The following is a 14,212-nucleotide window of genomic DNA, read 5'->3' as shown; positions in this document are numbered from 1 at the left end:
TGTGAAGATAATGGATAGAAGAATAGAGTTATGGTTAGGGTTAGGGTGTGGTTGCACCTTCTAGCTCTGCCCAAATTTCATTCAGAGATGTCTCTGCAGCGAGCAGCCTCATTTTAAAGGCTATATTATGTTCATATTAATAATAAATAAAGTCCCCACGGTCGTATAGACATGTGCTTTAAGATTGCGATGCTGTTGTTTTAGCCAGCTTGACTTTACAGAGGGAAATTTGCAATCACTTGTTGAGTTTAACATTAAACAAGAATCGGTCGGATACCAAGCTGTTTTCAGAAATCATTCTCTTCTTGCAACAGTTTTACAACAGCGGCATCTTGCGTTGCAGGAGGTAAATGTGGAAAGTGTTGCATACATGTAAATGTGTTTCTTATCCATTTACTTTGGTGCAGTTAGCACCAGATGAGGAAAATCACATCCTTTCCTTATTATGCTACATTGATATTGATATTAAACTCATCAAATGGCACAGAAAGATTAATTTATTCACATGGTTTCAGATTATAAATTGATCATCTTAAATTTTAACAGGCAATATATTACAGATGCTCAATCATTCAGTTACATACTAGCTTACGTATTAGTCAGTAAATTAATTTTACATACACACCTGAATTTAAATAAGAGAAGGATGTTGCACTGTTTGGAGAGGTAAAACATATTACATTCTTTATTATTTGGCATTAATTAAACACTGGGCAACATATACCATACATTTTTGTATGAATATCCATACATGAATACAGTACATACATCTTGCATGAACATGAATAAATGTCAGTGCATTTCTGATAAGCTACATATTTATACAAAAAATAAACAAAGTCTCGTGCAATTTTCCTAATAATACAAGCATATAATAATACAGTCACAGAGGCCAGTCTCATCTTTTGGCTCAGATAGCTAACAGGAGTGCATACTTCACTGTTTCTTCTATACTTGTTTTATACTGAAGTAGGACTGTGGTCCATTCCCCTTCAACCCATTTTATCAAACTGGCAGACAGTGAAAGACATTAAAACACATTACCATCTTGTACTGAGAGTGGTCATGCTTTCCTAGTAATTTCATGTGCCATTAGCAAAGCCACAAAAACCCGTTGCCTTCAGTTACCCTCTAGATCTTTGCGTATTCCTACCTTGCCCATGCTAAGACAAGTCATCCACCACCTGTAACAGCTAACAATTTGTGATTGGCCAAGTTTGAAGGCCATACTCATAATGGCCATGCCCATGATAATGAACAAAAAGGTAACCATGAAGAAATTTGGGTGTTTAGGCACAATGTCACCAAAGCCAATGGTGGTCAAGGTGATGAAGGTAAAATAAAAGGCATCAAAGTGGTTCATCTCACTCTCCCAGCATTTCAAAATTTGACTGCAGACCACCATGTATGCAAACACCACCAGCAAGATGACCAGCAGAGGGACGTTAACGTGATCCATCTTCTCTCCGATGCCGGTGAATAACTTGGAGCCGTTCTCTGGGGAAGGTATATGGTCAAGGTCTGAGCATGAGAAGGATTTTGTCAAAGTGTTCTTGAGCCTGAAGCTCTCCTTAACAATAATGCGGTTAAAGATCTCCTTGTTGTTACGAAGCTGTAAGGATGATCGTCTGAAGGAAGACTGGGCTCCTATCACCTGCCGAATGTTCACTGTCTTGTGCACCACGATATCTTGGTTGAATGTATAAGTGCTGCCAGTATCAACACCTTTCACTTGTTGGAGAGGTGATGCCTTTTCATGATTTTTAAGGCTCCATGAACGATGTACCATACATCGCCTGCAGAACAGGCTGAGACAAGTGTACGCTTTAGAGAGGAGAACAGCTAAGATATCGCCCACATCTGTGATGACCAGCAGCATGAGAGGAATGCCCACCATCGCATACAGGATACAAGCCATCTTCCCTTCACGGGTCACTGGATACATGTGTCCATAGCCTGTTATACAAGAGCAGAACTGAGAGTTAGAAATTCATAATTTCACTCATTAGACCAACACGTCTCAGTACTGCCACCTGCTGAACGTTTTTATCAGTACATGAGTAATGCAATTCTACTAAGTTTAAGCAAAGGAACAGCTCTTTATATACAAGAGGTCAACAACACTAATAATAATAATAATAATAATAATAAGTATTATTATTATTATTATTATTATTAAAATTTGAATTACATTATTATTACTACTATTATTGATAATAATTATTATGTATATTATTATAAATAATTATTATTTTACTTTTTAAATTTTAATTGGTTATTATTATTATTATTATTATTATTATTCACTTTTTAAAATATCATAATATAAGGCAATAAATTAGTTTATTTTTTTGTTAAATTATTTAATTTTAATTAGTAAATATTATTATTATTACTGTTATTATTATATTCTTAATTACATTGTTGTTATTACTACTACTACTACTACTTTAAAGGGTTAGTTCACGCCAAAACGAAAATTATGTCATCATTTACTCACCTTCATGTCATTCCAAACCTGTAAGACTTCCCTTCATCTTCGGTAAACAAATGAAGATATTTTTGATAACAGAATGCTCTCAGATTTCCTTCCATAGACTGCCTTCACAACTGAAACTTTGACGTTTCAAAAAGTTCATAAAGACATCGTAAAACTAATCTATATGAATTGAGTGGTTTAGTCAAAATTTTCTGAAGAGACTTGATCACTTTTTATGGTGAACAGATTTAATTTAGGCTTTTACTCTCATATAAACATTGATCAGCGAAAATAAACAGAAGCTCAACCTAACTTAAATGAAACCTCTTCTGGAAGCTCAAAGGTGCTGTATACAACACAAGACTGAATCTCATTGGTTATGTAGCATGTTTGAGCTTTCAGGAGAGGTTTGTTCTTGTGCGTCATTTAAGTTAGGTTGAGCTTCTGTTTATGTTCGTTCGCTGATCAAGGTTTATATGTGAGTTAAAATCTGTTTATGAAGTGATCGATTCTCTCCAGAAAAATTGGACTAAACCGCTCGGTTCATATGGATTAGTTTTCCGATGTCTTTATGAACTTTTTGAAATGTCAAAGTTTCAGTTGCGAAGGCAGTCTATTGAAGGAAATCTGACAGCATTCTGTTATCAAAAATATCTTCAATTGTGTTCCCAAGATTAAGTCTTATGGGTTTGGAATGACATAAGGGTGAGTAATTAATGACAGAATTTTCATTTTGGGGTGAACTAACCCTTTAAATAATGTGATGGCCTAAAAAGAGGTTCCCTATCAGTCAGTCACGTTCGACGTTAATGAACTGGAATTGGGATCTCGCCTGAGAGCCCTAATCACCTTCAAGTGGTAACAGAACAAGCCAATGCACATTGGCGAGTGAGATTTGCATCGCAAGCCACTCCCCTGCTTCCGGGTATATAAGGCATCGTGCAGATACTCACATTAAGCTTTCTCTTCGGAGCTGAGCAGACGTTTGTTTTCTCTGCTCTTCAATCATCGTTCCTGTGTATCAGAACAAGAGGCATCTTTTTAAAGATGTCATTCCACCTGTGTGTTTCTGGATGTGGTCATTTCCTTGCCCCGACAGCCATAATCGTTGTTCAAAAAAGGTGGAGTCCTGGTTCTTCTGCACAGCAGAGGGCCACTTTGGTGAATACACAGGGTGACCTGAGGATCACAGTGGGAGCTCGTTCGCAGGGTGAGTCCCTGCCGTCCTCCCACTTCTTTTTCTCATCACAGGCTGTGGAGCTTCCAGTTGGGATTGCTGGTTCTTCTCAGGGAGGACCCAGCACCTCATTCAGGGCTCTTGCGAAGGACCGAATGTCCATCACTGCATTGGAGGGAGGGCTTGAGGATTCGACTGCACTCCCCCCTTTCAAGGAAAGCAGCGTTGTTCGAATCTGATCCAGATCTCTCTGCCATTTTTTCCAAAGTGACAAGCTCAAGTAGAACCATGTCCCGAACCTTCAGGACATGCTTAACAGCAGCGTCTACTCCATTCCCTTTCTTCCCCGAAGCGCATGAGGAGATCAAAAAGTCGCGGAAGGCACCTTTTTTTGCCCAAAGCTGCTCCACTGCCTCCTTCGCTTTCACTGCCCTTGATGGTGGGGCGGCCAAAGGGTATGTGAAGATCACTTCAGCAAAAGCCCCCTCTACAAAGTGTCTTTATGATTTGAAGTGAAACCCCTTCATAGTTTGGTGTTCTTCCCACAGGGAAGACTCGTGTAGTTGCCCTGTCAGTGTTGTGCTTTCTTTCCTGCAAGACGGTTGGGGTGAAGGCTGTCTCCCTCCCTGAAAGTGTGTGTTACCGCTATTGCCGCACATCACAATGCAGTAGACAGTAAGTTGTTGGGGAAACACAACTTGGTGGTGAGGTTTCTGAGAGGTGCCAGGAGGCTGAATCCTCGTTGGCCGAACCTTATCCCCTCTTGGGATCTCTCTCTGATTTTAGCGGCCCTACAGAGAGCAACCTTTGAGCCCTTACAGTCAGTGAAGATAAAGATCCAGGTGCTTAAGACAGTGCTTCTGACTGTGCTCACATCCATTAAGAGGGTGTGGGACCTGCAGGCATTTTCGGTCAATGAAGCGTGCTTAGAATTCAGGCCGGCTGACTCTCACGTAATCCTGAAACCCCAGCCTGGATACGTACCCAAAGTTCCCACCACTCCTTTCAAGGATCAGGTGGTGAACTTGCAAGTGCTGTCCTCGGAGGAGGCAGACCTGGCCCTTGCATTTCTGTGTCCTGTTTGCGCCCTGCGTTTGTACGTGGACTGCACGCAGAGATTTAGAACCTCAGAACAGCTCTTTGTCTGCTATGGAGGCCAGCAGAAGGGTAAGGCTGTCTCCAAACAGAGGTTGGCCCACTGGATGGATGCCACCATCTTGGAGTACCAATCCTGGGATGAGCCGTGCCCCCTTGGAGTGAGAGCTCACTCAACGTGTTGGTCAAAGTGTTGCTTCTTCCTGGGCGTTGGGACACGGCGACGGATGTAACAAAAGCATATTCTGGCTAATGCCTAACAATAAAAATCTTTGCAGAGTAAAGATTTTGTAAAAGGTTTTCTTGTTAGATATTTGCAAAAATTGTTCTTGAATGCGTTCACTAAATAATCAATTAAACTGGATTACTTTTTTTAATTTTTGTTTGATATTAATTTTAGGATAATTAACTTAATAGTTTTTGGAGAAAATTAAGAATTTTAACCTGACTCAAATCAAATGGCATTGAATTTAACTTAATAAACTTAAGTTTACTGAAATATTAATTAACAATGTTAATTAAATGCAACATAACCCAGTTATGTGGAACCTGTTGACATAAAAAAGTTAAGCAAATCCAACATATAATTTTTTGAGTGTGGGCGACATTCGCGAGATTCTACACTCTCTGAGTGGAGCCAGTCTTCCCGAGTGTTGTGTACAAACAGGTAATATGTGGGAAGAATGGCTCGGTGTCTCACTTGCTACTACATTCCCCTTTGAGGATGGGTACAAGCACCTATTCTGATTTTCAGGTGTGTTCCCTGGTTGGTGAGCCTGAGTTCCTCCAGCATCCTTGGCAGTCAAATGCAGGTGGAGGCATCTGACACCAGGTCTAGTACTTGCGTGTATGCCCGGTTGGTCAGCCCCTGTACTAGAATAGATGCCCATATGTTGTGGTTTAGACATAAGTCTTTTTTGTCCTAAATGTAATGGGTGAAATTATTTAATGTGAGTATCTGCACGCTGCCTTATATACCCGGAAGCGGGGGAGTGGCTCATGATGCAGTTCTCACTCGCATGTGCATTGGTTTGTTCTGTTACCACTTGAAGGTGATTGGAGCTCTCAGACGAGATCCCAATTCTAATTTGTCAGTCACTGATGTTAACGTCTCCATTCCCTCCTTCAGGCAATGGGGGTTACACTAGTCGTTCTCATAATAGAAGGCAATAAATTATTTAAGATTTTGATTAGTTATTTTCAGGATGTCACATGGTTGCTATATTTTATTTTATCAAGTATTTTTCTAGGAAAAAAATGCAAACTATTGTTGTTTAAGTTCCTCGTTCTGCATGGAGTCTCATACAGTAATTCCCTCTTCAAAGCAGAGACAAACAGTGTGTGCAACTCTGCCACAATTACACTAGACATTTAAAAATTCTTTCCAAAGTTCAACAACCATGCATGTTTTGCTGTCCCTTTTTGTCCAAGTATCAAAGCCAAATATTTAAACAATTCAAAGCAATTAAAAATATTAAGTTGTTCAACCTGAAAAGGCATCTGTAATCGTTTTGTCAGAGGACAAATAGGTCTTACTGTTGCAGTTGCAGCTGACATCATCACTTACCCCTTTTTTCATCAGAACAAGTGTCAGAGCTGCTGATGTACAAAAAGAGTAAGAAAAAGAAAGAAAAAGAAATGAACCCATCTGAACTCATCATCTGCCTCAGCTTCCTCAAAACCCAACATTCATTACGGTTAGCTGAGATAACCAAAGATACGCCCTTCACATAATGGACATCCACAGCAACAGACTGCAGCATTTGGCACTTTTGCATAATGCTTTTCTTTAAGATGTCCTGAAAGATGGAAGTTTACATTCAATTAATATCCGGGCTGTGGTTAGCTGCAATTTACAATTAGTGTTGAGAGGAAGAGATTTCTTTCACAAGCATGAATGTTAAACAACAAAAATGTGCCACTGATAAATAAAAGTTGTGCTATTTCCATGTGATTCTGTATAATAAATTATGATTTGACTACATGCCTCTCTGAAGAGAGGCCCATTAATGCTTTATTGGAAATAATTTAACCAATTATACATAGACAGTGTCTTGAAACTTGTGTTTTTCATTTAAGGTCACAATATGTTTTAAGCTAAAATAATATCAATAATAATATCAATAATTGTGTTTAAAATTTAATCAGCAAGGGGATTATGAGATATTGATCATGTATTTCAATATATGCTTGCCTGGAAGTGCATAATGGTGGACGACCATAACTAATCATACAAAAACCTAATATATGATCTACATCCCTTTATGGTTTTTGTCCATTCCATGAACAATGCACCACACAAAAAAATATCTTTTTAGAGTCTCCTCCATCATTAGAGGTCTCATCCATCTTACAGTGTACATTTTACACTCACTGATTTTTAATGGATATGGAAACACATTTCTGGGTGTAAAGAGCACAGGGTAAAAAGTAAAGCATGTAAAAAAAATCTATATAAACAAATAATTTATGAATTTCAAATGTTCCAATATTCTGCTGTTATTCTGCAAATAATTCGTTTAGGAAATAACCATTTTCTTTCCTGGGGACATCTGTTTTGTGTCTTATCTTGGTTAGGCTGGTTACTGTGGGCAACAGTGCAGTTGTGTGTGCTGAAAAAAGACTATACAGTCAAAGGTCAGAACTTCTCAGGCAAACAACAAACTCAATGGTGCATTAAATGCAACAACAATCATAGACAAACTACATTCAGACTTAAAATATCTTGGTTCAAGTTAAAACCCGACAAAACCTAAAACTTTACAAACTTTGTGAAGTCTTTGTGAAAAATAACTACTCACCTAAAGTAGTGAACACCGTACAGCAGAAGAAAAGAGAACGAGAGAAGGTCCAGTTCTGCTCCTTTTGGAATTCATTCAAAATATTTTTTATTTTTCCATGTAACTCTTCCTGTTTTGAGGTATCTAATTCATAAAATAAAATGAAATATAGCTTATTAAAAAGTAATAGCCTATTTAAACATTTACATTACAAGTGTAGATTATTCACATTTTCTAATATCGTCCATCATCAAAATGCACAGTAAAACTACAGCCTACGTATATAGGCTATAATATATATTTTTAAATATATAATTTATATAAGCTTAAGGTAAGACCTGTATGATTCTGCACTGTCTCCACCACTTTTTGCACCACTTCACGGATCCGTTCCGACTCATTGTTAGTCCTTTTCTCAATCTGTTGAAAGATCTGCGCACCTAAAACCGCATATAAAATGAGTGATAAAATGAGGAAAACGTGAGGAAATAAACGCCAAATCAGTCTTGCGCATCTCCCTTTTGGGTCTGACTTTCGTTCCTCTTCTACCTCCACGGACATCTCTCAGTCAATCAGAGACGCGGTAATGTCTGAGGAGATGAATCTGTCCTCTCTTGGCAGTGTGGTGAGCAGCCGAATAGACACCACCCCGCTGCAGAAAGAAACCACAAACCTAAGCTGCCTGTTCAACCGAATGTGTAACAGCTTAAACAATGACTTCACCGCTGTTTGCTCACAAACACGACTCTTTAAACTATTGTAGCAGTTTAACACGAACCGATTAACCTCGATAGCTTCTCAATGCAGATTTAACAAAGACAACAATCAATACAAGGCCTATCTTTGCTTGGAGGCGCATTGGGAGCGACAACAGGTGCGGATGTGTGAAATTTTAGCCTGGATGCCAGAGCTGCCCTTGAACCCCGATTGGGCATTTATGAATCTGTCCACGAAGCTTTTTTTGTCTACATGAACATACGTGTAAACATTGTTTTTGGTTTAATATTTGACAGTAAGACACTTGTGTTTTGGGAAATTGCTCCGTGTAAACAACGCTAACCAAAGCTAACAACTTTTATGTTTTATTAAAGGGATGGTTCACCTAAAAATGAAAATTCAGTCTTTAAGTACTCACCCTCCTGTCGTTCCACACCCGTAAGACCTTCGTTCATCTTAGAAACACAAATTAAGATAGTTTTGATGAAATCCAAAGGCTCAGTGAGGCCTCCATTGCCAGCGAGGTCATTTCCCTTTTCAAAGCTAAAACATTTATTTAAAACAGTTAATGTGACTACAGTGGTTCAACCTTAAAGGTGCCCTCGAATGAAAAATTTAATTTATCTTGGCATTGTTAAATAACAAGAGTTCAGTACATGGAAATGACATACAGTGAGTCTCAAACTCCGTTGTTTCCTCCTTTTTATATAAATCTCATTTGTTTAAAAGACCTCCGAAGAACAGGCGAATCTCAACATAACACCGACTGTTACGTAACAGTCGGGGTGTACGCACCAATATTTGCATATGCCAGCCCACGTTTCCAACATTATAAAAGGCATTAGACAAGGGCAGCCAGTATAAACGTCTGGATGTGCACAACCAAATCATCAGACTAGGTAAGCAAGCAAGAACAATAGCGAAAAATGGCAGATGGAGCAATAATAACTGACATGATCCATGATAACATGATATTTTTAGTGATATTTGTAAACTGTCTTTCTAAATGTTTCGTTAGCATGTTGCTAATGTACTGTTAAATGTGGTTAAAATTACCATCGGTTATTACTGTATTCACGGAGACAAGAGAGCTGTCGCTATTTTCATTTTTAAACACTTGCAGTCTGTATAATGCATAAACACAACTTCATTCTTTATAAATCTCTCCAACAGAGTAGTATTAGCCGTTAGCCACGGAGCACTATCAAACTCATTCAAAATCAGAAGTAAACAATATAACAGTATACAATACTCACATAATCCGCCGCATGCATGACGAACACTTTGTAAAGATCCATTTTGAGGGTTATATTAGCTGTGTAAACTTTAAGGCACTGTTCAAGGCAAGCGCAAGCTCTGTGGGTGTGGACCACGGGATTTAAAGGGGCCGCAGCATAAAATCGGCACGTTTATAATGATGCCCCAAATTAGGCAGTTAAAAAAATTAATAAAAAAAAATCTATGGGGTATTTTGATCTGAAACTTCACAGACACATTCAGGGGGACACCTTAGACTTATATTACATCTTTTAAAAACATAATCTAGGGCACCTTTAATATTATAAAGCGATGAGAATATTTTTTGTGTGCCAAAAAAACCAAAATAACGACTTTATTCAACAATATCTATGATGGGTGATTTCAAAACACTGCTTTATGAAGCTTCAAAGCTTTACGAATGTTTTGTTTTGAATCAGTGGTTCAGAGTGCCAAAATCATGTGATTTCAGTAGGCTAAATGAGGCTTCGTTACATCACAAAAACTTTGTTTCGAAATTTCAATAGTTTGGCAGTTTGATACGCGCTCCGAACCACTGATTCGAAACAAAAGATTCGTAAAGCTTTGAAGCTTCATGAAGCAGTGTTTTGAAATCGGCCATCACTAGATATTGTTGAATAAAGTTGCTTTTTTTTTTTTTTTGGTGCACAAAAAGTATTCTCGCTGCTTCATAACATTAAGGTTGAACCACTGTAGTCACATGAACTGTTTTAAATACAGTGGCAAGAAAAAGTATGTGAACCACTTGCAGAATCTGTGAAAATGTGAAGAATTTTAATGAAATGAGAGATAATACAAAATGCATGTTATTTTTTGTTTAGTACTGTCCTGAGTAAGATATTTTACATAAAAGATGTTTGCATTTAGTTCACAAGACAAAACAATAGCTGAATTTATTAAAATAACCCCATTCATAAGTATGTGAACCATTGATTCTCAATACTGTGTGTGGTTACCTGATGATCTATGACTTTTTTTGTTTTGTGATGGTTGTTCATGAGTCTCTTGTTTGTCCTGAGCAGTTAAACTGAGCTCTGTTCTTCAGAAAAATCCTCCAGGTCCTGCAGATTCTTCAGTTTTCAAGCATTTTTACATATTTGAACCCTTTCCAGCAGTGACTGAATGATTTTGAGATCCATCTTTTCACACTGAGGACAACTGAGGGACTCAAACACGACTATTAAAAAAGGTTCAAACATTCACTGATGCTCCAGAAGGAAACACTATACATTAAGAGCCGAGGGGTGAAAACTTTTGAACAGGATGAAGATGTCACAGTTTTTCTTATTTTGTTTAAATATCATTGTTTTACATTTAGTACTACCCTTCGGAACCAACAGAAGATACTTGCATGTTTCCCGTACAAGTACAATTTACCTTGATATTTGAATTCAAAAGTTTTCACCCCCCGGCTCTTAATGCATCGTGTTTCCTTCTGGAGCATCAGTGAATGTTTGAACCTTTTTTAATAGTTGAGTTTGAGTCCCTCAATTGTCCTCAGTGTGAAAAGATGGATCTCAAAATCCTACAGTCACTGCTGGAAAGGGTTCAAATATGCAAAAATGCTTGAAAACGGAAAAATCTGCAGGACCTGGAGGATTTTTCTGAAGAACAGAGCTCAGTTTAACTGCTCAGGACAAACAAGAGACTCATGAAGAACCATCACAAAACAAACAAAAAAAAACAGTCGTAAATCATCAGGTAACCACACACAGTATTGAGAATCAATGGTTCACATACTTATGAATGGGGTTATTTTAATAAATTCAGCTATTGTTTTGTCTTGTGAACTAAATGCAAACATCTTTTATGTAAAAGATCTTACTCAGGACAGTACTAAACAAAAAATAACATGCATTTTGTATGATCTCTCTTATTTTATTAAACTAATTCTCATTTTCACAGATTCTGCAAGGGGTTCACATACTTTTTCTTGCCACTGTATGTTTTAGTAGCTTTCTGTGCATTGAAAAAGGAACGATCTTTCTGTCAATGGAGGCCTCACTGAGCCTTTGAATTTTATCAAAAATATCTTAATTTGTGTTTTGAAGATGAATGAAGGTGAGTAATTGATGACAGAATTTTCATTTTTGGGTGAACTAACCCTTTAAGTATTGCAATGTGCACATGCACATTTAGTTTGAGATAAATATATTTAATCAATAAATTAATTGTCCATCATAGCCATATTCAAATATGAAAAAAATTATTAAAATTTGTAATAATTAAATGTAATAATAAAATATTAAAATGACACTTCACACATCAACATTGTTTTGCTACTGTAGCTGTAAGATACTGGTCATGAGCAGTACAGTATTTGTTCTCAGTGCCTTTGCATTAGGTGTGGCCTTTTAACAGTATCTTGACATGTCTGAATTATTTATAACCATGCTGCCATGCACTTAGTCAATACACTTGACTCCTATGCATCTTATGTTTCATCTAGCCGGACTGTACAAAAACTCCACTGGATAAAAAGGATGCACTTGATGGGTCACTTATAGCTAATTAACTCGCAAGTGATGCTCTTGAAGGGAACTGACCTAAAGTTTCAATGAAATCATTCAGCATATAAGACTGCACACATATCATGGACATATCTGCTATCACTTTCACTTCACATCTTAAAACAAAAGAAGAGTGGCAGAAGACCACAGAACCCATATAAAGAAAACCATGCTACTGTATATCTTTGACTGGGCTTTGGAATGTTGTACAAGCTTTGACAGCTCCTTTGTCTGGTTAATATTCTAATTGAGTAAATATTTATGCAGGAAGCCATACTGTTTGCCACCTACAGATTCCAGATCAGCAACTGGACAAATACAGCTTCTTCATGGCCATTGTGGAAAATCTAAGATGTCATTGTGTTTATCTTTTAACTCCTTGTAAGCAGCCTCTCTTTATTTATATGAGAACAATACCCTATACTTGTGCCTTAATACGGTATGTATTATGATTTCTGCATGTCAGTTCTAACAATCTTGTTTTACCAGAACACAAATGAAGATATTTTTAATGAAATCTGAGAGCTTTTTGTCCCTCCATAGAGATCCAACGCAACTACCACTTTCAAGGTCCAGAAAAGTAGGAAAGACATCATTAAAGTACTCCATGTGACACCAATGGTTTAACCTGTGCTTTGTTTGTGCTAAAAAAAATTACCTCTTTATTTACGAAAATATTGATCACACGGTCATAAGAGCATCACGACGCATGTTCAGACTTGTGCATTGTTCTGTATGTGAGCTTGCATTTTCTCACACAGGATTTTCATTATACATGATGACACCTCCCCAACTCAAACACAGTCCACATTTAGGATTACTTATAAAATTTTGCAGGTGTTGTTTTTAAGAGTGCAGAATTGAAATTCCATTGTTTTGCATATATTGCATTGGGACCAATGAGTTTCTCACATATTCCACAGGCAAATTAGAGAGCTAAACTGCCCCAAACACCCCTCTATGGAAGAATAATATGACTGCAAGATAACAAGGTGACAAAATAAAGCATCATTAAAGCAGAACTAAGTAACTTTTTTTTACCTTCATAAATAGTTTTCTAAGTCCTTACGATGGTTAAAGGTGCTCTAAGTGATGTTGCGTTTTTAGGCCAAAACATTTGTTGTCACATACAGCAAACATCTCCTCACTATCCGATAGCTGCCTGTCCCCTGAACACACTGTAAAAAACGCGGTCTATGTAGTCGCCACAAGCTCCGAAAACGGCAATAAAAACAAACTGGTGCAGCCTGGACCACTTAACATAATAAACATGCTCCAGCCAATAACCGACAAGAATGATTTTAAACGCGCATTCATGACTGTTTCAGGAAGCACGGAGGGGAGGGGGAGGACGAGGAGGAGGAGGAGGAGGAGGAGGAGGAGGAGGGAGGGTCTAGCTAGCCTCTGGCTGCGTCCGAAATCGCCTACTCACTGAGTAGGTACTTAATTTCAGTAAGTACTTCCTTTACGAGCCTAAAAGAGTAGGTACTAATCTCGTTGAGTATGAATGTGATCCGGATATAATCCGCCATGTTGACGTTATCATGTGACCTACGACGTTTAATGAAAACCCAAAATCGTGATCTCTTGAATATGTTGTTAATTTCTTTATTTTATATGCATACAATTTTATCCACAAGCAAAAGTGGCTTAAATCTCCTGTTTTCCTTTTTCTCGTTGAATTTAACTGTCGTTTCATCCCTTAGGCTTATAATAAAAAATATATGTATTTTTTTGAAGCCTTGTTGAATTATTCAGATATTTAACCTTGTCATTGTGCTTTTTTCTGTGTATATAATCTATTTTTTTGTCATTATGATTGCTGACTGTTAGTTCTGCAATAATAATATAATAATAAAGATATGAGTGACAGGTGCACTAACACCTCACAGCACCAGTAACTTGACAACGCTACCGGTTTTCATCAGCATTTGCAATATCTGCACAAAGGAGATGTCGGACAGCTGCTTGAAGATCTCACCTTTGGAGAAGACTGACGTATTACTACTAAAGATAAGATTACCCAGAATGAACAGCATTGCTAGACCACCCTAACACTTAATAATAAATGCTGACCAATACTTAATCATATTAATTTTTTACAGAAAATAATGTATTATTAAAACAAGCAAAACGTAATGTTCTGTCATATGACACAGCTATGCATGAATAAACA

The 14,212-nt window shown here is 37.7% G+C and overlaps 1 protein-coding gene across 1 annotated transcript; it reads right to left on the bottom strand.

Moving 5' to 3' along the window:
- Positions 1–532: 532 nt before the first annotated feature.
- On the bottom strand, positions 533–8,832 carry kcnk18 (potassium channel, subfamily K, member 18). The gene is made up of 3 exons (XM_048191207.1): positions 7,870–8,832; positions 7,553–7,675; positions 533–1,956 (listed from the first exon to the last, which is right to left on the bottom strand). The coding sequence occupies exons 1-3, from the start codon at positions 8,090–8,092 to the stop codon at positions 1,121–1,123; spliced, it is 1,182 nt and encodes a 393-aa protein (XP_048047164.1). The 5' UTR covers positions 8,093–8,832; the 3' UTR covers positions 533–1,120.
- Positions 8,833–14,212: the final 5,380 nt, after the last annotated feature.

The sequence above is a fragment of the Megalobrama amblycephala genome, linkage group LG5 (genome assembly GCF_018812025.1).
Source record: "Megalobrama amblycephala isolate DHTTF-2021 linkage group LG5, ASM1881202v1, whole genome shotgun sequence".
Taxonomy (NCBI): domain Eukaryota; kingdom Metazoa; phylum Chordata; class Actinopteri; order Cypriniformes; family Xenocyprididae; genus Megalobrama; species Megalobrama amblycephala.
The sequence above is the reverse complement of the archived record's forward strand: the minus strand, read 5'-3'. Positions and strand labels throughout refer to the sequence as shown.